We start from the raw sequence: 23,207 nt of genomic DNA, 5'->3' as shown, positions 1-23,207 counted from the left end.
CACTTTTCTCAGAGAGCAATAGCCTAGCCTACCACCAGTTTGTGTCAGCATTTTTGCAGGATGCTGAATGTTGGGATTAAATGTTTGGTCTTCCTCAGATACAAACTTCTCCGAATGCTTACCTGAGAGGCTGATTGGCATGCTCAACAAAGAAACAAGAAGTTATTTTAACATAGCCATACCCTGGAGATGATCTTTCAAGGAGGGGGAAAGAACCCTGTTTTCACCATTTAACAAAAACAGAGACCACAAGAAATACAGAGATTTGTTTTTAAGAGTACCTGTACACCCTGAAATGGTTTAAAACTGTTTGGCCATTTCATAACAGATTTCCTGCAGCCTCCAAATGTATTTTCCTAACAAAGTTGTAGTCATGGCAATGAAATGCAACATTATAAGATGCTAAGTGAACATTTATCTGGTTGCTGGGTGTTTGGCACATTAGAAATTATATCCAGTAATAGCAAATCTGAGAATAAAAGATTTAAGTGTTGTAATGGTTCAATATTTTGTTGGTCAAATTGAATTCTCAAGTACCAGCATTTTCTGTTCTGTCACAATTATCTCTGCAGAGTCATCAGAGGTTATAAGCTGCAGACTTTGACATTACTTAGTTCAGTAAAAGTAGTATGAAATCCAGGGGCAGCAGAATGTCTTTTTGGTTGGGGGAGTCAAGTACATCAACCAAGCTCTGCCCCTGGCTCCCACTGCCAGTTTCTTGCTTTACATTTACAGTTCATGTCATTCTTTCTTACAAACCTTCTTCATGGAAATCAGAGTATAATAATAAATTCCCAGACCATTAAAAAGCTTGATGCCTGAATACCAGACATAGTGTTAAAGGAAAAAATCATAAAAATAGCATTACTAATAGAAATGTCAGTACTAAGCAAGTAATCTGTAAGACATATGGAAAGTGGAGTCATCAAGTACCAAGCGATATATAAGACCAAGAAAATATGGCCTAAAGACACAGGAACAGTCTTAATTGTTTGGGCAACTGATTAAAAGGAATTTTGAGCTCATCTCGATATGTTGCCTGTATATATTACACCATACAAACTTCAGAAAGAAGCTGTTTGGCAAATGCAAGTATTAAAAAGAACACTAGCAGTTAATTTGAGAGCTTGATCATACCCAGAATTCCCTGTCATAGGAGTGAGGTTAATTCATGTCAATCCAATATAAATCCTGTACCTCCTGTTCTGTAAATGTGTACTCAGTATTCACAGAACCCTCTTATATACACACACACAAAACATCTACCTCCAACAAGGGGACAGAGCAGGATATTTCCCCATATATCTCACCATACCCCCCAAAAAAAAATATTCTGGTTTTATGTATGTAACAGTCACTCAAACTCCATCCATTACCAGGTACATTGTGAAATATAAAATGCTGCAAAAAAAAGAAAAACACTCTTGGCATATATAGCAAACTTCCAAATCATAAAGGACAAGATCCAGGTAGCACCTGATGAAGTAGACGAAGTAGAAGAAGACGAAAGCTCATACTTCAATAAATTGGTTAGTCTATAAGGTGCCACCCATCTCGTCATTTATGATTTGGCAAGTTTACTATAAATGTCCTGAGTGTTTTTCTTTTTTGCAGGATTTTATATGTCACAATGTTCCTGGTAGTGGAGGGAGTTTGAGTGACTGTTACATACATGACACCAGATTATTATATGGGGAAATATCCTGCTCTGGCCCCTTGTTGGAGGTAGGTGGTGTGTGGGGGTGTGGGTTCTGTGAATACTGAGTACATATTTACAGAATGGTTGGTACCAATTTATAATAGGTTTGTCTTGCACAGGCAATGACAAGAATGAACCTCACTCATGCCAGGGAATGTTGGATATGTTCAATTTCTCAAATTAACTCACAGGACTCCCAATAGCAACAACCCTACCTATGAGGAGGCAGCACTGCAAATATTTCACAAGGTCCTACAACACCAGTACACCCATTGAAAAAACACAATGAACAAGACTGCTACAGATCCTTGCACTGTAGAATATCACAGCTTGTTTGCACTTGCAGAGCATAAAAAGACCTTCACCAAATACTGAATCGTTGACTACAAATTATAAATGTGCAGACAAAAACTAAAATGGAAATCCCAAGAAGCCAGACTCTGTATGCAAAACTGGAAAACTACAAACAAAATTAAATTTCATTCTACATTTCAGCCAGGGGTGGGTAACTCTGGTTCTCAAGAGCCACAGACAGGCCTGGTTTTCAGGATATCTACAATGATATGCATGAAATAGATTTATATACAGGGGAGGTGGTGAATGCGATCTATCTCTTGCATATTCATTGTGGACATCCCGAAAACCTGGCCTGCTGTGGCTTTGAGGACCGAATTTGGCCACCTCTGGCTTAAGCCGAGCCCCTATCATCATCCTCGTGGGGAGTGAGGGGTGTTATTTTGAAGCTGCCGAACTCCCATCATTGTTCTTGTGGCGATTGGGGCCTGTTTTATACGCACTCTCACCACCCACCACAATAACAGAAGTATGGTAGCCCCAACAGAACACCACCTGTCCCATCCCTAGCCTAGCACTAGTATCTTTGCCCAGCACCTAGTGATGCACAACCAACTCTTTGTGACTAGTATCTTCCATTTTAGTTTTTCCTCTGGTACAACAATCTTTTAAGGTAATTACAACAATAACATTATCAAATGTGCCATGAGCTCGGATTTGGAAAGGCAAGTAATTAAATCTAAAAAAAAAAATCCAGTTCCAAATAATATCATTTGTTTACCTTTATGCAAGAAACGTTTACTCGGAACCAGTCTTCTCTGCTTTAATATAGGTCTCAGCTTGCCAGACAAACCTCTTGTGGACTGCATCAGTGAAAACATTTTTATTGTTTGACATTGCCTTCATAAAAAATGTCAGTCTTGATAACACTGGAAAATGAAGCCTATCATCTACCCACAAAACAAAAACAAAACGGGCATTTAATTACAGCTTATTCAAGCTGTGTCAGTAATGCCCCTCAGTCTCATTCTGGAATGACCACCGCTCACAGGTAAGGTCATTTTTTCAGGCATTTTTAGATTTTTTTCCTGACAATTGGGTTGCCAATAATTGATCACGCTGATGCTGGGTTTAGTAATATAGGCATCTTTCTACTTGGAAGTGAAATGAAACTACTAATGCATATCATATCAGGTGCTTTACAGCAAGGATAAGAAATGTTGATGTAAGAGTCTTAATGTAATCCACTCTGAACAACAAATTGCAGTAGACAGAATACAATTCTTTTAAATAAACCTTAGATGTGACCGGATGTGATAAGTCTGCTGCCTCTAAGGTGGGCCTTGAGAATTTGAGGGGCTTCTGGAGGGGAGAGGCAGGAGAGTGGCAAGATGGGGCTCAGGCCAGTTGATTAATGTTCTTATCTGGCAAGGGGTTGGCCTAAGGCTGCTATGGTGCTGAAACTGGTGTTATTTTGGCCGGGGGGAGAGGGAATTGAGCACTAGGCACTGAAAGTTTTTAATGAGTTATTTTAGGGGAGAAGGGAGATCATGTCTGCTTGACTTTATATTATTTTTTACTTAATCGGCTGTATTTGAATGTAGCTGGTTAATTCTAAAGTTACCTGGATAACTCTAGCCATACACTGTATATTCAGTGGCATGAGTAAAGTTACCCAAGTTATTTTAACTGAGTATATTCAGTGCAAGACTTGTCCCACTGAGTATTTAAAGTTATCAGGCTAAATTTACCTGGAGAACATTGTCACTCACCAGTCTGCTGAATATGGACATTCCAATTTTTTATTTTTTTTTAAATAGGAGTTTAGTAATCTGAAAAGAATGATTGCAGCTGGGGATATATGAGCAAAGGGAGGGGTGTAGTCAGTGTGTGTGGAGGCACAGGTGGAGGAGGCATTGGTAGTATAGGTGTGTGGTGTGTTAGGGCAATGAGTGTGAGGTAAGTCATATCGTGTATGCTGAAGTATACATTTGGCAGTTTGTGGTGGAGTAGGTGGGAAAGAATGGGTGTGTGGCTGTGAGGGGTGTAGGTTTGTGTGTTTATGGGAGTATATGTAGGTGGTAGTGTGGATGTGTGTAGTTGTGATGTGGGGTGGTGTGTGCATGGGGAATGTGCAGTAGTTAATGTGAGGGAAGGTTGTGGGCAATTTTGTGGGTATGGATGTGGATTAGGGTTGCCAACCGGCTCCGTATTTTCAGGACAGGTTGATCCTGTCATGGGTTTACACCATTGCATGCTAGGACTTATTCTGATTTACCTATTGCATTCACTCAGAAAATCAAGACTTTAAGTACTTGCGTGCAGGGGAGTAAAACCAGGACCTGATCAACCTGTCGTGAATATCCAGAGCCGGTTGGAAACCCTGATGTGGATATTGGAGAGACGTGTGATGTGGGAGTGGACATGTGTTGTTTGGGAGGAGGAGTTGGGTGTGTGTGTGTTGTTGACATTGTGGATTGTAAGCTCCATTGAGCAGGAAATGTCTCTTTTGTGTATCTGTACAGCACTGCATATATCTGGTAGTGCTTTAAAAATGATAAATAGTAGTGGTAGTAGTATGAGGATGGAGGGTGATGTCAGTCAAGTATGTGGGTGGACCTGTATAGGGGACTGTGGGGGAGATGAGGAAGTGTGGTAAATAGGTGGTTTGGTTGTGAGTGTGTATATGTGGGAAAGTAAGAATAGTTGTGTATGGGGGTTGCATAGATGTGTATGTGCAGTCAAAATACTCAATTTCAAGGGATGTCCAGTCATTGTATTTCTCCAAGGATTTCATTAACAGACACATTTTAAAAGGCCCACGGGCTTAAAATTCAGGGGTTATGTGTGTGTCCGGGCCCTGCACGTGCATTTTCGAAAGGGCCCGGCCATGCATGTAACCTCCGATACGCGCCAAAGTGCCAGACCAGAAGAAAGGGGTGGGGGGAGGGCCGGGACAGTGCCATTAGATGCTATCCCAGGGAAGCACATGCCGGCATGCGAAACTTAGGACTGCTCCTTAGAGCACGTAAGTAAAAAAAAAAAAAAAAGTTAGAAAAATTAGGGAGGGTTTAGGGGTCAGAGAGGGGAAAAGGTAGGAAGGCCAGGTAGGGATGTAGGGAAGTTCCCTCCCAGTCTGTTCCTTTATTGGAGTAGACTGGGAGGGAACTGGGAAAAAGGCAAATCGTGTCGCCAAGGGAATCCTATTTTATAACATGCGCGCACACGTGGACGCCTGCGTGGTTTTTTTGTGTTTTTTTAAATCTACAAAGTTTTTACGTGCAATAGTGAAAAAATGTGCAAAAAATATATATTAGGAACAATGTACACTCTAGGACCAAGATTTAAATTGCCATGTATCTGACAAAACAGCATAGGAAGTTATGTTTGCTGTCTACAGCACAGTTCTGATGGTCTTTACTTATTCATTTATGATTATTCACGTCGCTTGAAATTATTGAGTGTATAAGAACATAAGAACATGCCATACTGGGTCAGACCAAGGGTCTATCAAGCCCAGTATCCTGTTTCCAACAGTGGCCAATCCAGGCCATAAGAACCTGGCAAGTACCCAAAAACTAAGTCTATTTCATGTTACCGTTGCTAGTAATAGCAGTGGCTATTTTCTAAGTCAACTTAATTAAATTAATAGCAGGTAATGGACCTCCTCCAAGAACTTATCCAATCCTTTTTTAAACACAGCTATACTAACTGAACTAACCACGTCCTCTGTATTTTGGCATGTTGTTTGTATTTCACTTGTTATTTGCCTCCTATATAGCACTATGTATAGTGGCATATGGGCGAAGTACATTGCTTTGGTGGGTGAGCTATTTGAGTATATAGGGGGTAGGTGGAGTGTTGGTGATGGGGGGTATGTGGGCTATGATGTGTGTGTGGGGGGGACTTTTAGACGTGTGAAGCAGGTGGGTCTGAAGGTACCTTTTGGTACCACCTTTCGCCAACTACTTCAGTTATCTCGTCTTGCATCTTTCTGCTCTGTTGTTCTGAACCAAACTGCTGTAAGAGTGGGGGATTCCGGAGGACAGCACCTTTGAAATGGAGCACTCCTGAACACTTTGCAGCCTGTAATTAATTCCCATAGAAAACAATGGGGATTTTTTGGGAGGCATTCCTCTCTGAAAATACTGACCCAAGATTTCGAGTTTTTGAAATTGTCCATGTTTTCTTTTTGTTTTGTACATTTAGTGATTTTCCATCTCTTTTTGAAGTGTTATTTTCCTTACAAACAGATACATGTTCAGATTTGGATCCTTTTTACATAATTCTTTGAAACACTTCATATGTTGGAAAGCTTAAAAAGGGTATAAATAAAAAAACATTGTTTGCCCATTGATATAATAAAAGGTAGCACAGACAACAATTTTCAAAGTAATTTACAGAGGCCAAAAACCTTTTACCCACATTGATCAGCCCTCCTTCATTCTGGCTAAAAGTCCATAGAACTGTCTGTAGAGCAGTGTGCATGCTTTTAGCTGCATAGAGAGACATTCCTGGGGGCATGTTTGGATTCAGAGAGAGAAAGTACATGTGTAGATGGCATTTTCACATATTTGCGCTTACTTTTTAGGCAAAAGATGCAGAAAAAGCAAGTGCAATTGACCTTGCATACATTTTATCCATGGCAAGTTACAAAGTGAAGGTGTGTGTGTACATTCACTTTGAAGATGTATTTGAAACCCACAGGTAGACAATGGGGCGGATTTTAAGAGCCCTGCTCGCGTAAATCCGCCCGGATTTACGCGAGCAGGGCCTTGTGCGCCGGCGCGCCTATTTTCCATAGGCCTGCCGGCGCGCGCAGAGCCCCGGGACTTGCGTAAGTCCCGGGGTTTTTTGTCAGGGGCGTCTCAGGGGCGGGGCCGATCGACGCGACGTTTTGGGGGCGGGATGCGGCGTTTTGGGGCGGGTCCGGGGGCGTGGTTTCGGCCTGGGGCGTTCCGGGGCGTGGCCGCGCCCTCCGGAACCGCCCCCGGGTTGCGTCTCGGCGCACCAGCGGCGCGCATGGATTTACACCTCCCAGAGGGAGGCGTGAATCCGTGGAGAAAGGTAGGGGGGGGTTTAGATAGGGCCGGGGGGGTGGGTTAGGTAGAGGAAGGGAGGGGAAGGTGAGGGGAGGGCGAAAGCGAGTTCCCTCCGAGGCCGCTCCGATTTCGGAGCGGCCTCGGAGGGAATGGAGGCAGGCTGCACGGCTCGGCGCACGCCGGCTGCCCAAAATCGGCAGCCTTGCGCACGCCGATCCTGGATTTTAGCAGATACGTGCGGCTACGCGCGTATCTACTAAAATCCAGCGTACTTTTGTTTGCGACTGGTACGCCAACAAAAGTACGCGAACGCGCATTTTTTGAAAATCTACCCCACTATGCGTAATCTTTGTATCAGTGCAGACAGCTTGAAAGTTATCCCAAAAGTAACATAGCAGATGACAGTCTGCACAATCGTGTCCACAATTCAAGAATATATCCCACATGCCAGCCACAGAATATGTCCGCTTGTAAGATCTCGCTCCTTATCCAGGGCAGTTTAGGAGATCTTCCTCATTTGTCCTGTACCATCTTGAGTAGAGGAGCATACATGATTTCCAACCTAGCTCACACCCAGCACCCTCTCTTCCCATGCCGAGCCTTAGGGCTTTGTAGTAATCTAAATAGCTACCAGTGCAGGCATGGTGTTGCCTGAATATCTCTCCTCATAGGTCCTCTGCAGAGCCTGGTGGACAAATCTAGCTATGTGAGTGCCTATGTTTCTACTAGTATTTCTAGTTATTACAGAGCTGGCTACATGCTTAAAACAAAAATGGGGGTTTCAGGTGAGGGAATGCTGTGAAGGGTCACCATGTAAGTTAGCTTGTGATGACCCTTCACAGCATTTGCTCTATTTGACACCACTTTTGTTTTGTCCTCATGACATCTGTGAGAGTCCATTGCCTCTCACACTTTGCATTTCTCTAGGACTTCAAATGCTTCATATTACCCACTTTGCCATTCATTCTAGCAACCACAAAATACATTGTTGAATTATTCAAGTAGGGCACTTTTTATGCTTCTGCAATCTTTTCACTTTTTGCAACTAAGGATCATCTGTGCTTAGCCCTTGCCCTCTTGGAGACAGTTACTGTTTTAGCCTCCACCACGGTAATGTTGACCTGTATTGTTTTTCCTCTTTTTTTTTTTATGTGAAGACAGCCCTATTGAGACTGCTTGTGATTGGAGAAAGAGAAATTAAAAAAAAATATTCTGCCTTGTAACTCCACTTCCCTACAGCCCCAGCTTGCTTGAGGCGCCTACATGCCAGGATTAAGATTAAGGATGTACCGTGCAGTTCCCCCTAATGGCACTGCATGGTACATCCACTGAGCTATCCAGATGGCTCTCTAGAACTTTTTTCTTGAAATCTCTGGAATAGTATTCCTTAACCCAGTCCTTGGAGATCCTCTGACCAGTCTGGTTTTAAGGATAACCATAGCGAACATGCATATCTGCATGTATGCAGATATGCATAGTTTATTGTGCATATCGTTAAAACCAGAAAAGTCAGTGGATATCCAAGGACAAGGCTGAGGAACACTGTTCTAAATATTTCTCTTATGATCCATGTGATAAGGATGTTTTATTCCAATGAATGTCGGTATAAAAAAGCAATAAATAAATTAATTAATTAACTGCTGTAATCTGAAAACGAATATTACAGGTAGTGAATTTCATTTTATTGGAAAAATGAACTATAATCTATCTTCTTGACGCATATAAATGTACCTCTTATGAGTCTTAATTACAATTTGCTGATTGTCATGAGAGTTTTAGAATTCTTTATGCATATTGTATTAACAGCTGGTCTGCCTTTAATCTTCTACGTTAAACATTATTTTTGTTTACAGTGTATAAAGGAATTATGCTTGGTGCTGCTTAACCAGTCCCTCCTGCTGCCATCACTTAAGCTGCTAGTAGAAAGCCAAGATCAAGATCTTCAAGCTTTGGCAATAGAGCAGATATCAGCTGTTTCTAAGGTATGAAGCGCTGTATTAAGCATCCATTGTAATTTAAGATAAATTAAAATTTTCATCTAATACATAAATAGGGTTTCTTGAGTACATCATTATTTTAAGGTTATTCTAATGTTACTCCCCAAAAATGTGGTATGAACATCTTATAAATTGTGGGTCATTATTGATGACACTTTCTGCTGTTAAGTAATTGGTCAGTCCAGATACATATCTGTGTACTATAGCAAAGAGACATGTAGAGATTCGTATTTGTATGTCGGTTATTTCTGTTGGTAAAATGATTGTTTAATTATGCTCTTTAGATAATACATACCAAATGTGCTGAAAACGATACAAACATGAATTCAGTGGAGATTATTATTGAAAACCAGACTTCTGTGTTTAAAATATCATCTGCAATATATTTATTTTTGCTGTGTAATACTACAACTTAATGGTATAGCCATCAGACTGCAAATATGATGCTTTTTCTTTAGACTGGACTTTTCTGATATGTTACGTGTTTATATTTTGCACTGTACTTGCTGATACTCAGTTATGGTTTCATATAAAATAAGAAAGCTATTATTCTACTTAGAGACAGTGCAACTTTGTTTGCTTTTCAATTTGAAATAAAAAGTATTTCTAATGTATTTTTACAAAATTAAAATTGGGCCTCAATAACATGAGTATATTCTGCCAATAACATAAAAAATTAAAACAGCAGTAGCTTTGTATCAACAAATCCTTTTTGCACCATACAATTTATCAATAGCAGTGTTAAAATTTTGTTGTCAAATTTCATAGGTCCAGAACCTTTATAATATGTAAGACTTACATGGGAAAACAAAGTGCAGCAGTGGCATTGTTTAAGCTCTCTAGCAGCACACACTATTACTACATGTGCATCATATATCAATGTTATTATTTGTAAGGGTTTTGGGTGGATCCCTAGACCTGTGGCAGATGACCACGCCCACGGGGGAAGTCTCGTGAGGGGCCATAGTTCAGGCTCAGCGTAGGAGACACACACACACTAGTTCTTTTATTATACAGGATTGGTGAACCACCAGAGGTGGCAGTAGTGAGCTGGAAGTAGCCCGGTTGTGCTTGTAGTCCCTCAGGCTCTGGAACAGTGATCCTACAATGGCTGTGCTGTAATAGAGAGAACTGATATTGTGAGTAGTAGCAGGATGTGCAGAGTTCAGGAATAGAGCCTCGTTGGTAATGTACTCACGCAGCGGTCTCTCAGTGTGGAGCACAGGAGCTGGAGTAAAGGCAGGCCCTCGAGAAGCGAGTACTTGGTTCCAGGGAATAGCTCTGAGAGATAGAGATGGTAACTCACAGATGTTATAGGCAGCGGTGTCTTCCTGGCAGAAGTGGAGTCCAAGTAGCGAGTCCAGGAACATGGGCCCTCAAGGAGTGAGTACCGGTTCCAGACTGCGACCTGAAAGATAAGAAAGAGAGAGAGGCCCCCGAGGAGCGGGTACCCCAAATAGAGTAGGTCCAAAGGAGGCAGAGTTGCAAGGTATGGAGAGCAAATCCAATCCGTAGGAAACCTTTGCTAACTCGATTAGCTAGCAATCGCGTAGGCCTTTTGTATCCTGGATGCATGACGTCATCACAGGGGGACGCCCCTGAGGTTCGCACCTCTGAAAGTACTTGAAGCAGGGCTGAGCGGTGCGCACGCCCTAAGGCAGCTGAACAGCATGGAGGGAGGCAGCGCCCAAGCCAGTCCGGGGACGCCGGAGAGGATGGCAGGCAGATGCCGCGGCAGCCAAACGTCCGTCAACCACAGTAGGAGTCGCCAGAGAGGTAAGGAGGGCGGAGTGGAGACGTCAGGCAGCGACAGTCGTAACAATCAAAAAAGCAACAGACTCTATATACAGGTTAATCCTGTATCCAAATTACACATTCACAGATTCTTTTTCAAAAATGTCTGTCTGGCACTTATTTTTAAAGACCATGACATTCAAATTAAGTAGCTTTTTGCTCAGCCTCCATAGGCTACTTGGAGAAGAAGGCTGAATGCAAACAATATTTAAGGTTATATAATGTGGAGATTTCTAAAGCTAAAAAGCTTTTTATTTCTCAGTTATTTTCACAATTGATTAACAGACCTAGGGAACTTTTGTGAGCTAGTCAGAGGCTTGACAACCAAGCCTTTATGTAAAGTTACACAGACAGTTTCTATTTTGGATAGTGACAATTTTGCTCAATAATTTGTAGATAAGATTGCCAATATTCAGGGAGGTTTCACAGACCCTCACTTATGCAGGAGTCAGCTCTGATGGTATTGGCTGATGGCTTTTGTCAGGCTCTGAGACATCTGGAGTAAGCCTTTTGTTAACTTCTTTCTTTGAACTATTCCAGATGAAAATTGAGCAGCTGGTCTCATAGTTAAAGCCAACTTATTGTAAGCTTGGATCATTGTCCAGCATAGATAATAAAACATACAAGATGCAGCCTAAGTGGTTCTTTATTGAAAGCTATCAATACTTCCCTGCAGACAAATGATTTTCTTGACTTCTTGAAAGAAACATTAATGAAGCCTCTTTAAAAAAAAAAAAAAGTTAGATCCATCAGTGATGGCTAATTTTAGACCTGTATCTAACATTTCTTTTCTTGCCAAAGTATATGGAAAAAGCAGTATTTTTGCAGCTGAACAAGTTCAGTGGGTTTTTTGAACTTTACAGCAGCTTTTGGTACAGTAAAGCATTCTTTATTGGCCAAAATACTTCAAAATATAGGGATTTCTTTGACATGCCTGGATTGGTTTAAATCTTTTTTAGAAAATAAGAAGGAACAAGAAATTTTAGACTCCTCCCTTTCACTTTTTTAGAAGTTCCTTATGGGATTTCACAAGGTTTACTTCTGTGCCTTCTTTTATTTAACATTTATTTTTTACATATGTAGCAAGTTACTATAAATCAGGTTTCTGCCCCTACAAGCTTATCATGTTTTGGAGCCTTTCAATGCAGACCAAGCTGTATCTGAATCAGAGTAATGTGTTTTGGACCTGCCAAAAAGGATTTTCAATCCTGCAGAAACTGCAAGTCGCCGAAGCCAAGGTGAAGGAATTTAAAAATACATCTAAACCCCTGTGTGCTCTCCTGTAAATGGCACATGTTCTGCCAAGAGCCAGCATCCAGTACTCAGAGTATTAATACGTTGGGAAAAGGGCTGTACTGTTTAGCTTGCCCAGAGAGCAGCACAACATAGCCAGCAGAGGAGGAAGCTAAAGGAATGCTGGGAGAACATTTAAGGAAGAAAGGGCACAATTTGACTGGTTCTGTCTGTGTGAAGGGTAGAAACAACCTGAAGTTCTAGCCAGGAAAAGAGGAGTGTATCTGCAATCAGTTCTCCATTTGGGAAAGCTCCCCAGGAGAGAGAGACCTTCCATACTGACGAACTAGTTAGCAAGAGGGAGAGACAGTAGTCTTTTCTCTGAGAAAATAGAGAGACAGACAGCTGTTCTTGCTTCATAGCTGAACTACCTGTAAAATCCCAACAAGGGACAGAGGAGCCAGGAGCTGAGATACTGAAAGACTTCCTTTCCAGAGATACCCAAGCCAGGAGCACATAGCTTGATTATCCTCCTAAGAGACTGAGTTAAATAATCTAAACTTTACACATAGAGTATCTAAGCAGAGGAGGGAGAAGGTTTATTTCCTTGCCTTTTATCACAAATTCAGTATCTCATCTTAACTGTTTTAGCTTTTCAACCGAAGTTAAGCATAAACCCTTGCCACAGCCACACATGATAGGGAAGGGAAAGAGAAGCGGATTGACGATGATCTTTCTGTAAAAGACTGAAACCAGGCAAGAAAACCATTTGGGAAAGCTCCCCAGGAGAGAGAGACCTTCCATACTCTGCAGAGCTCATCTATTTCATTTGTTGTCTAGCCAGCTCCACCATCAAGAGGGAATTCATTTTCTTGATTGGTTTTTTTTTCCACACAATTGTGGTTGCCCTAACAGGATATACCCAGTGTTATTTTTGCTCTGCTTGATTTAAAATGATAAAACTGCAAGTTTATATTATTCTTCACTACTGTATTTTCCCATTTAATATTCTAATTGGATTTACTGTCTACATACATAATACTAGTAAAAAAAAGTTAATTACTGTTTTGTTCTGGTATGATGATTTTATATAGTCTGTGGTGCCACAAATGAGATGTTGTTTTGGAAGAGCACAGAATTGTATCAAGGTGAACGGGACCCTGGCTCATTCCCCACTCAGGCTACAAACCCAAAGATAAATCATATTAGTAAATATAATTTCTCATGTGGTCCTCCCCACCACAAGCATAGGGATAATTCATCGTACGGACTAAGGAAGGGTCACACATATGACTGGATATATAAGGAAACTTGGATTTGAAACTTTTAGGTATGTAGATGACATCCAAATCTGCGTTCTTTTTGGTCATCAGTGGGAGCATGCTTTAGGTAAATTAAACCAAGGTTGGAGGTCATTGCTGATTTATTGCTGGTGAATAAACTTAAAATTAACTCTGTCAAATCTGAGTTAGTGTGAATCAGGAGTCCCTACATCTTATTGTTGGTCCCTGTGTTCCAGTTATGTTGGACTGTACTTCCAGTCTCTGAGGATATTATTATTGTTTCATTATGTTTGTTTATTGGGTATCCATGTTGATTCTCATCTGGCATTAGAATTACATATTGTCTCTGTTGTTTGGGGCAGTTATTTTATGTTTCATCAGATTAAACATATTCTGAACTCATTTTCAGCTGAGGACTTTTGAACAGTTACTCAAGCCCTTGTGATTTCTGAATTAAACTATCCAAAAGAATTAGGTTACCCAAAAGAACACTTCTGAGACTTCAGATTGTACATAATGTTGCTGGTCAATTAAATACAGGTATAAAATGGAATGAATATTACTCCAACCTAAAGTCATTATACTGGCTACCAGTTTCTGCCTGGACATGTTTTAAATTGGAGATGCTGTTTTTTTAGGCACTTCATAACCTTGATCCTATGTATTTGAACAATAGAAACACAGAACTATGATGATAAAAAATGTCCATATGACTTAGCTAGTATGCCCATCCACATAACTGCTCTGCTCTGAAATCCCTATTACTCCCTCAGGGAGTAATTCAGATACTGTCTTTGTGTTTACCGTCTCTACTGAGAGTCAGTTCTATACATCCACCACCCTTTCTGTAAAGAAATGCTTTCTTAGATTATTCCTCATTCTACTGCCTTTCACCCTCATACCATGACCCCTCATTCTAGAGTCTCCTCTGCATTGATACCTCTGAGGAATTTAATGTCTCTATCATATCTCCCCTATCATGCCTTTCTTCTAGGATATACCTGTTTAGATCTTCAAGTCTATCACCACTTGCTTTACAATGAAGATAACTGATTATTTATTAGCTACCTTCTGGACTCACACCATTCTATTTATATTCCTTTCAGAACAGTCTCAAGAATTATACACAGAATTTCAAATTAGGTATCATCAAGGATTTATATGGGGGCAATATTGCCTCCTTTTTTTCTGCTGACTGTTCCTCTCTCTATGCACCCAAGCATCTTTCTGTCTTTTTTCATCACCTTATCCACCTTGAGATCATCAGATATAATAACCTTTAGATCCCACACTTCTTTCATGTTTAAAAGAATTTCAGCTCCTATGCTATATTGTTCCCTTGCCTTTTTGCAGTGAAAATGTATCAGTCTGCAATTTTTTCTATTAAAATTATCCTCCTATAAGCTTACTAGAATTATTCAGGCTTCTCAATCTGCCTGTCAGAGCACGGCTGCCAATTATAGTAACCCCTGGATTTGGAGCGTGCTGGACTCTGGAACGGCTGGCCAAGCATGGACCAGGAGGCCACAGAATGGGCAGACACAAACAATTACAAATAAAGCAGAAGGCCACAATACTAGGGCCCAAATACAAAACTAAACAGAACAAGAGCAAACAGAGCAGAACAATACTCAGATTAGAAGGCCACAATAATAGGGCCAATTGAATTGAATAACAGAGAGCTACAACAAGGAACATGGTTGACTCCAAGCAGAGGCATGCTACTTACTGTGAGTTAGCAAATGTTGCTTACCTGTAACAGGTGTTCTCACAGGACAGCAGGATGTTAGTCCTCACATATGGGTGACATCACAGGACGGAGCCCAATCACGGAACACTTCTGTCAAAGTTTCCAGAACTTTGACTGGCCCCACTTCTGGGCATGCCCAGCATGGCACTAACCCTGCTGCCAGCAGGGGTCCCCTTTCAGTCTTGTTAAAAAGCTACAGGTAGTGCCAAAAATAAAATAAGTAAACATTACGAACCCAACACTGCGGGGTGGCGAGCAGGTTTCGTGAGGACTAACATCCTGCTGTCCTGTGAGAACACCTGTTACAGGTAAGCAACATTTGCTTTCTCACAAGACAAGCAGGATGGTAGTCCTCACATATGGGTGAGTACCGAGCTGAGGATGTCCGAGTTTGCACCAAATGTACTCAGGCATGCAAGGCACTAGACCTGGGATGAAATTTGGCTGAGGGCATCCTGAACCCCACTGGGCAGGCGGAAGGGTGTTGGTACGTCACGTTGTAAATAGGTTGCACAAGACAGACTGGCTGAAGATGGAATCTTGTCTTCCGGCTTTGTCTAAGCAATAATGGGCTGTAAAGGTATGGAGAGAACTCCAGGTGGCAACCCTGCAAATGTCAGGAAGCAGCACCGAGCATAGGTGTGCTACTGAAGTTGCCATGGCCCTCACATAGTGTGCTTTAACACGGTCTTGAAGTCGAATGCCCGCTTGCTGATAGCAAAAGGATATGCAGTCTGCTAACCAGGAGGAGAGAGTCTGTTTACCCACAGGCTGCCCCAATTTGATTGGATAGAAAAAGACAAAAAATTGAGTGCTTTTCCTGTTGGCAGCTGTAAGGTCTAGGTAGAACGCTAGAGCCCATTTGCAGTCAAGGGTATGCAGAGCCTGCTCTCCTGGATTGGAATGGGGCCTGGGAAAAAAGGTCCCCAACATAAGGTTACGCTTCTCCCCCATCCCTTTCAAATCTACCTCAGTCAGACCCCCACACCCTTCCCTTCCCCCTCCACCAGTGGCGTAGCCAGAATTGATTTTTTGGGTGGGCACAAGGTTAACATAGGTGGGCACAAGGCATGCAGGTCTACTAGTTGTTTTCTTACTGATAAATAATGCCATATACTGCACCCTAGAATGGCTTTCTAAGTAGTTTGCAACAGCCATTATGTGTCATGTATGAAACTTTAAAATAATTTACTTCAATTATTTCAAGTATAGAAAACAATCAAATCCAATCATATAATAAAACAAAAATTAATGTATTCTTTCATGAACCATCTTTGCAGAAACCCAGAAATCTTCATAAATACAATAAAATATAATTAATCATCAGAACAGGTGCAGCGCAGAGCTAGGGCAATTCACATTACAAGTAACATGAAAAAAAAAATTCAAATTCTGGTGTAATCTCAGCAAAAAATAACCCTCCACTGCTATTTTGTGAAGTAACAAACTCTTGCAAAGAAAGAGGCATCTTGAACCTTGCCAAACAATCACAGCACTGACTCTCAGGATTCAAACAGCAACCTTATGAAAAAGCAGCAATGCAAATACTACACCAGGCCCTAGAACATTAATACATCACCTACGGGAATAACAGAACAGGCTGGACTACTACTACAGAGAAACTATATGCTAGAAATACTCATTTCTGTCACAAACAGGCAAAACTGAGACCGACCCTTACCTAATATAGAAATAAGAGACTATAAATTAGAAACAGAAACATGTAGATAAAGCCAAAATAGAAAGCCTGAGAAACTAAAATGTCTGAACAGTGGAATACTTAAGAAAGAGCAAAATACAAAAATATGAGAATGCACATTCCCAAAGATGACATATTTAAATTGCTAACATCTCTCTCTCTCTCTCTCTCTCTCTCTCTCTCTCTCCGTCTCTCTCTCTCTCTCTCTCTCTCTCTCTCTCTATATATATATATATATTTTTTTTTTTTTTTTTTTTACCTTTGTTGTCTGATCTTTGTATTTTTCTAATCAGTTGGTCCTGGTCTCTCTTTCCCATTTTTTCCCTTGTCGCTCATTTCCTAATTCCTCTTCAGTGTCTTTTCTACTACTGTTGTCTTCCCTTCCACACACACACACGCATATATATACATAAATGCTTTCTCTCACAGACTCCCTCACACACTCAGGCTCTCACTCTCATATGCTCTCCCCCCCCCCCCCCAAGCTCACATTCTCTGCAGACACACATACAAGCTCTCACTTTCTCACCCCTCCCCAGGCTTATATTCTTATGCACACACAGACGCACATCCAGGCACCCATTCTCATCCACACACACAAACCCATTCTCCCATTCTCACCCACACATACACACATTTAAGGTCCCATTCTCACCCACACATACACACTTTCAAGCACCCATTCTTACCCACATATTCAAGCTTCCATTCTCACCCACACACACAAACCCAGGCTCCCATTCTCACCCATATATATACACATTCAAGCTTCCATCCTCACCCACATATTCAAGCTTCCATCCTCACCCACATATTCAAGCTTCCATTCTCACCCACATATTCAAGCTTCCATTCTCACCCACACACACAAACCCAGGCTCCCATTCTCACCCATATATACACACATTCAAGCTTCCATCCTCACCCATATATACACACATTCAAGCTTCCAACCTCACCCACATATTCAAGCTTCCATCCTCACCCACATATTCAAGCTTCCATTATCACCCACACACATTCAAGACTCCATTCTCACTCCCATACACACCCAGGGTCCGATTTTCACCCACACACACACAACAAGGCTCCCATTCTCATCCTCACATACACATTCAAGCCTGTGCACAGTTTCCGCTTCCTCCCCCCAGAGCAGGAAGATCAGCTGGCCTCTCCTGCTGCCACTGGCCTCCTGCTATCTTCGAGCCATACGGCCGACCGATGTTCCTGCTGGGGGGGGGGGAGCGGAAGCGCCGCGCACAGCTTCCGCTCCCCCTCCCCCCAGCAGGAAGATCGGTCGGCTGTACGCAGGAGGCCAGTGGCAGCAGGAGAGGCCAGCTGATCTTCCTGCTCTGGGGGGACGAAGCGGAAACTGTGCGCGGCGCTTCCGCTCTCCTCCCCCCCCCCCCCCCCCCAAACAGGAAGATCGGTCGGCCATACGGCCCGAAGATAGCAGGAGAGGCCAGCTGATCTTCCTGCTTTGGGGGGAGAAAGTGGAAGCTGTGCACGGCGCTTCCGCTCCCCCCTTCCCCCGCAAACAGGAAGATCGGTCGGCCATATGGTTGTAGGACCGCTTCCCCACGTGTGCCGTGATGGCGTGCCAAGCATGGGTTCTCCTCTTCACTGTCGCGGGGATGGGATCCCGCGATAGCCTTGCAGTTCTGGTGTCAGTTGGGTGGGCCTGGGTCTAAATTGGGTGGGCAGCTGCCCACCCGTGGCTACGCCACTGCCCTCCACCCACACACCCTACCAAATCTGATTAGAAAATCTGGGAGCTCGGAATTGCCCTATGTCATATATTATGATATTGAATGGGAATAGTTGCTAGACTTTTCATTTCAACTATTTCAGTATAAAAATATTTTATGTAATCTGCCAGTTATAAAGTTAATCATTTGATCTCATATTTAATTTCGCTATACTTAGTACTGAGTCTGTGCTTACTATTGTCAAGTTATATTGTTTATCAATAACAGTTACGTTCAGATGACCACTTATTTGAATATTAAAACACTATTCATCTGTAGGAACCAGGTTCTATATTGCCCTATCCTTATGGGCTCTATTATCATTTGTCTGAGCAGACCAACTTGAAAGGAGTCCAAAATCTCTTTACTTCTGTTTCTGCAGATGAGATGTTCCAATCAAAAGGCAGTAGATTAAAATCTCCCTTCCTGTCCCCCTTCACTGCAGTCTTATGAATGTCTATGACTAAATCTCTAAATCATTTTGCTCATATCAGTAACTGAACATTCCATCTTCCCTTTTCAAGATAATCTCCGGTGCCACTTCCTTTCCTCATACCTCCTGCATTTCAGTTATTTCAATGTTTTTTGCATAAAGAGATAATCTTTCACTTTTTTCTGCCTATTCTATCTTTCCTGGACTTGACTATAGCTTGGTATAGCTATTTATTAACATTGGCAGCTTGCACCCTCGTGTCCCCTCTCCCCCCAACCTGTCATTGAACCGCATAGATGAACACACATACTCCAAGTTTTGGTGAAAAACAGGCCACAGCTTTTATTAATTATTAACATAAAACAGATTTCCGGTACCCGAGTAGTTGTGCATCTATACATATTACTGTCCCAGGCTTTATGCCGGTGTCCGCCATGTAAGCCAGTCCGCCAAAACATCTTCCTGGCCCCACGCCATGTCCAAGCCACGGGGCCATTCCTCCAGGCTGCTCACACCCACCTCTACGCACTCTTCCATCTCCTAGGACCTCCAGTTTGTCCACTGTGTCCTCCCGGCCCCTCCTAGCCTACCGACTAGGGTACCCCCCGCCACCAGCCTGGGATAGTATTTTACTTGTCCCAGGCCCCCCAACACCCCTACTGCAGCCTTACTTCAGTAAATACGCGCTCAAGCACCTCCTGTATGGCATTGTTAAACAAATCATACCCCACATCCGATAGGTGTATCAAATCCGGCCGGTAGAGGCCTAAGCATGGCTCGTCCGCCCACTCATGTCTGATCTGCTATATGCCCATCCTCTGTGCCTATACCTCAATCTGTCTGTTTACCTTCTTCCGACTCCTGCACCATAACTTGTCGCCCTGCCATTTCATCTGGGGTATGATATCTGACCATATTATGGTTGTCCCCGTGGTCATATCCCTTATTGTCTCCAAATCTCTTTTTACCCTATCTATCAGTTGTTTGGCCATTTTCTTCCCCAGATCGTTACCCCCCTAAATGCATAACTATAGCATCTGGCTGTTGCAGTGTGCACAAACTGTTTTGTAACTCCGGTATCATTTGCCCCCATTTCATTCCTCGTTTCCCCATCCATTTCAGGTTGACTCCCCGCGATGCCAAGCCCAAGAGCACGTCGTATGGTCTCTCCCCTGCCCTCCGGGCCACCCAATGTACAAAGGAGTCCCCCTCCGAGGAGCCCTCACTGGAACCACTGTCATTTCTTTTCCTTTTTGTACTCTTGCCTTTTGCATCTCCCGATGCTCTTGCTCTTTCTCCACGAGTTATGGCTGTCTCTGCTCACTCCGCTCGTGTTTCTGCTACGCCTCACGATGTCCCAGCCTCGTTGTTGTTCTCATTGCTTGTCTCTCCAATGGACGTTTCCATTTCCAGCCTCTCTTGCGCACTCGCCCGTTCCTCCACGTCGTCATGTCTCCTGTGTAGCATACTATCGCATAACTCGCTCTCTCCCTCCTGTGCTGTCTCCTTTCTTACTTCTGCATCCGACACCTTGCTGCCCCTTGTAGCTTTGCCGCCTGCCGGCGCTGTATACCACGGCAGCAGTACCTGCCACCAGGGGAGGGTACATCGCTGCTTGCCATGGGGGTGGAGCGTAAGGATTTCCTTCCTGTCCTCCATGAGTGGTCGGACCTTGGACTGGTGCTCCTGTTCCAGTCTGTCCCATCGTGGACCACATAGGCCAACTCCATGGTGCCGGATCGTACCGCCTGGTGTCTAGCTGCATTCCTGTCTGCCCTCCACCACTGCCGTTCTCCATCACGCTTCTTTTGCCTGGAGCCGGTTTCCGTCCGCTCGTGCTCCTTCACGCCTGCTCCTTCCTTCCCATTGCGCCCAGTCCTTCTCTTCCTCATCCCTTTGCATTTGCTCCGTCTGGTCTGCGACCCCTTCCATAACCACCTCCTCCCTCCCTCCCCTGCACGTGAGGGTCACTTCACCTGCGTTACTCGGGGCTGCTTCTGGCTCTGTCCCCTGGTCTGCCTTACTCTCCCCCGTGCATTTCCTCTTTCCCCAGCTATGTCCATGCGAGAACGGGGAAAAACATTTTTTTTTTTTTTTACTCACAGTTCAGTTGTGCTCACAGTTTGTAGATAATGGGGAGGGAGTGCTGGGAGGTCCTTCCAGGAGCTCTGTGCTCATTCAGACCTCTTCTGTTGTGCCCCACATGGGCACCACCTCCGAGCTGCCTGCCTGTTGCCTGCACCTCTCTCGGCACAACGTTTTGCAGTCCCAGCCTTTAAATCTGCCTCCGGCCCTCAGACCTGCTTTGCCAAGCAGTGCAGCAGCAATCGCAGGTCTCTTCTTCGCACGGTGTATCGTGCCTCCTCCTTGCTATGGCTCCGTCGCGATTCATCCCCTGACTCAAAACGTGAGCACCGGCCATGTAAAGAGGCCTGGCCCGGCGCTCACCCCCGATTTAAAAGCCCAAGCCTCGCGAGAATGTGAGGCTGACTTCACTGCACCTCGACGCGCCAACGTGGTGACGTCATCACACATCGACGCACCGACCCAGTGATGTCACCATGTCGGGCACGTCGCCCCCACTTGCTTCGATGCCACGGAACCCCTGGGACACCAACGTCGAGGTAAGGTGGGGGTTGGACGTCCCCTCCGGCAAGTGCCATGTTAAAGGGGGGCCCTCCCCACAGGCACTTGTCAGTCCTGTCATACCTCTATTAGTAACAAGTGTGACTAACTTAGAATGTTATAAAAGCATATACTTGTCAAAAATGAGGTGAATGGAAGCAATCATGTACATCCACTCTAGAATGGGAGCAACTATATCTGTTGAGGCCAGAACATTTGATAGGCCTAGCTCCTCAAAAATGCTATGCATAGCCTCTTATTAGTTTTTCAATATAATGCAATATCCATAGAAGATAACTTAGTATTCAAAAATGGTTAAAAATGATGTAATTATCACTACATTCCCTTACTCCATAAGCTTTCCTTTTTCTCTCCTTTTCAGGAGAGAGTCTGCTTTTTAAGACCATTTCTAAGTATTTCCCTCTGCCTCCATGCAATGATTGGCTGAGCTCCCCTATATAAACTGCATTATCATGCTCAAGATGTGTTTGGTTGTAGTTTTGATTTTGTGAGGATTACAGCTGTTTGCTGGTGATCCCAGTGTGCTCCATAGCCTACAAATTGGGATAATAGGGAGAAATCCTATTTTTTTCCCTCACAAACCAGGAGGGATTTTTCCTGTTGGAGAGAAGCAAAGAGGAGTGTGTTCGTCTTTCAGAGAGTTGGGCCTGTTACTTTTGTGACCTGGCCAGCCTGGAAGGGAAGCCCTCCCTTTCTGGAAGGAGTAGGATTGAGACTGCATGTCTTTCTTGCAGCGCTCAGAAAGATTATTGAGCCAAAGAGAATTGATTATAGGTTTTTCCTAATTTTGAGGGGAGGAATTGTTTTGGCCTTCACCTTCCTGCCCCCATCTTGAGAAGCATTAGTCTTGTTTTTCCCATCATTGGGAAAGCTTGAAGATGGATAGAGAGACTGTAATACTAGGAGTTATCATTATTTTGTTTCTGATGATGATTTTTGCTATTCTTGCATAGATATCATTTTTTCAGTTGCCATAAACATTTTTAGTTTGAATACTACTCACAGTCTACTGTGTGTCTTTGTTACCTCCTACTTGAAACCTAGTTGACTAAAATGACCTAAGTGAGTAGTATTTGGGACTATGAAAGTGAGGAATGTGGAGTTTAAGACACTAAGTAAAAAGACCACCCATACCATCTAGGGCCCCTGAGGATTATCTCCCTCCCTGCCGGTGGAACCCCAGCACCCAGGATCAGAAATCTGATGTTTCTGAAAAGACTTAGAGGTCAGGGACAGTGATTGATTGTGGCCCAGAGACTTGCTGTGACCACTGTGTTAGGGACTCTTAAACCAAGAGGGAATTACAATGAGAACATTCCTGGCCATGGATATGCTCATTTTCAGTCCATACTCCTTTCACAATCCAAAGTGCACTCTGATATCAAGTACAGATACTCCCACTTTCACTGAACAGTTATAATCTCATCTGAGTTTTGGCAACTAGTGCCTACATAGGAAAACTCTTCCTATGAAAACAAAAAACTATGATCTGTTCTTTCACTCCTCAATGGGCTGACTAGAACCACAAATTAAAAAAAAAAGTTCAGCATCTCCATTTTTTTCAAAAAATCCTTAAAAATCATGTGAAA

At 43.1% G+C, this 23,207-nt stretch overlaps 1 protein-coding gene across 1 annotated transcript in view; it reads left to right on the top strand.

Annotated features, from left to right (window-relative positions):
* The window catches only part of NBAS (neuroblastoma amplified sequence), a 1,239,997-nt gene that overhangs the window by 1,188,772 nt on the left and 28,018 nt on the right, over nucleotides 1–23,207 (top strand). The window contains exon 52 of the mRNA XM_029595926.1: nucleotides 8,889–9,017. Coding sequence (XP_029451786.1) covers nucleotides 8,889–9,017 — 129 coding nt within the window. The remainder of the gene's footprint in view (nucleotides 1–8,888; nucleotides 9,018–23,207) is intronic.

The sequence above is a fragment of the Rhinatrema bivittatum genome, chromosome 3, assembly GCF_901001135.1.
Source record: "Rhinatrema bivittatum chromosome 3, aRhiBiv1.1, whole genome shotgun sequence".
NCBI lineage: Eukaryota > Metazoa > Chordata > Amphibia > Gymnophiona > Rhinatrematidae > Rhinatrema > Rhinatrema bivittatum.
Note: the sequence above shows the minus strand (reverse complement) of the source record. Positions and strands in the feature narration are given on the sequence as shown.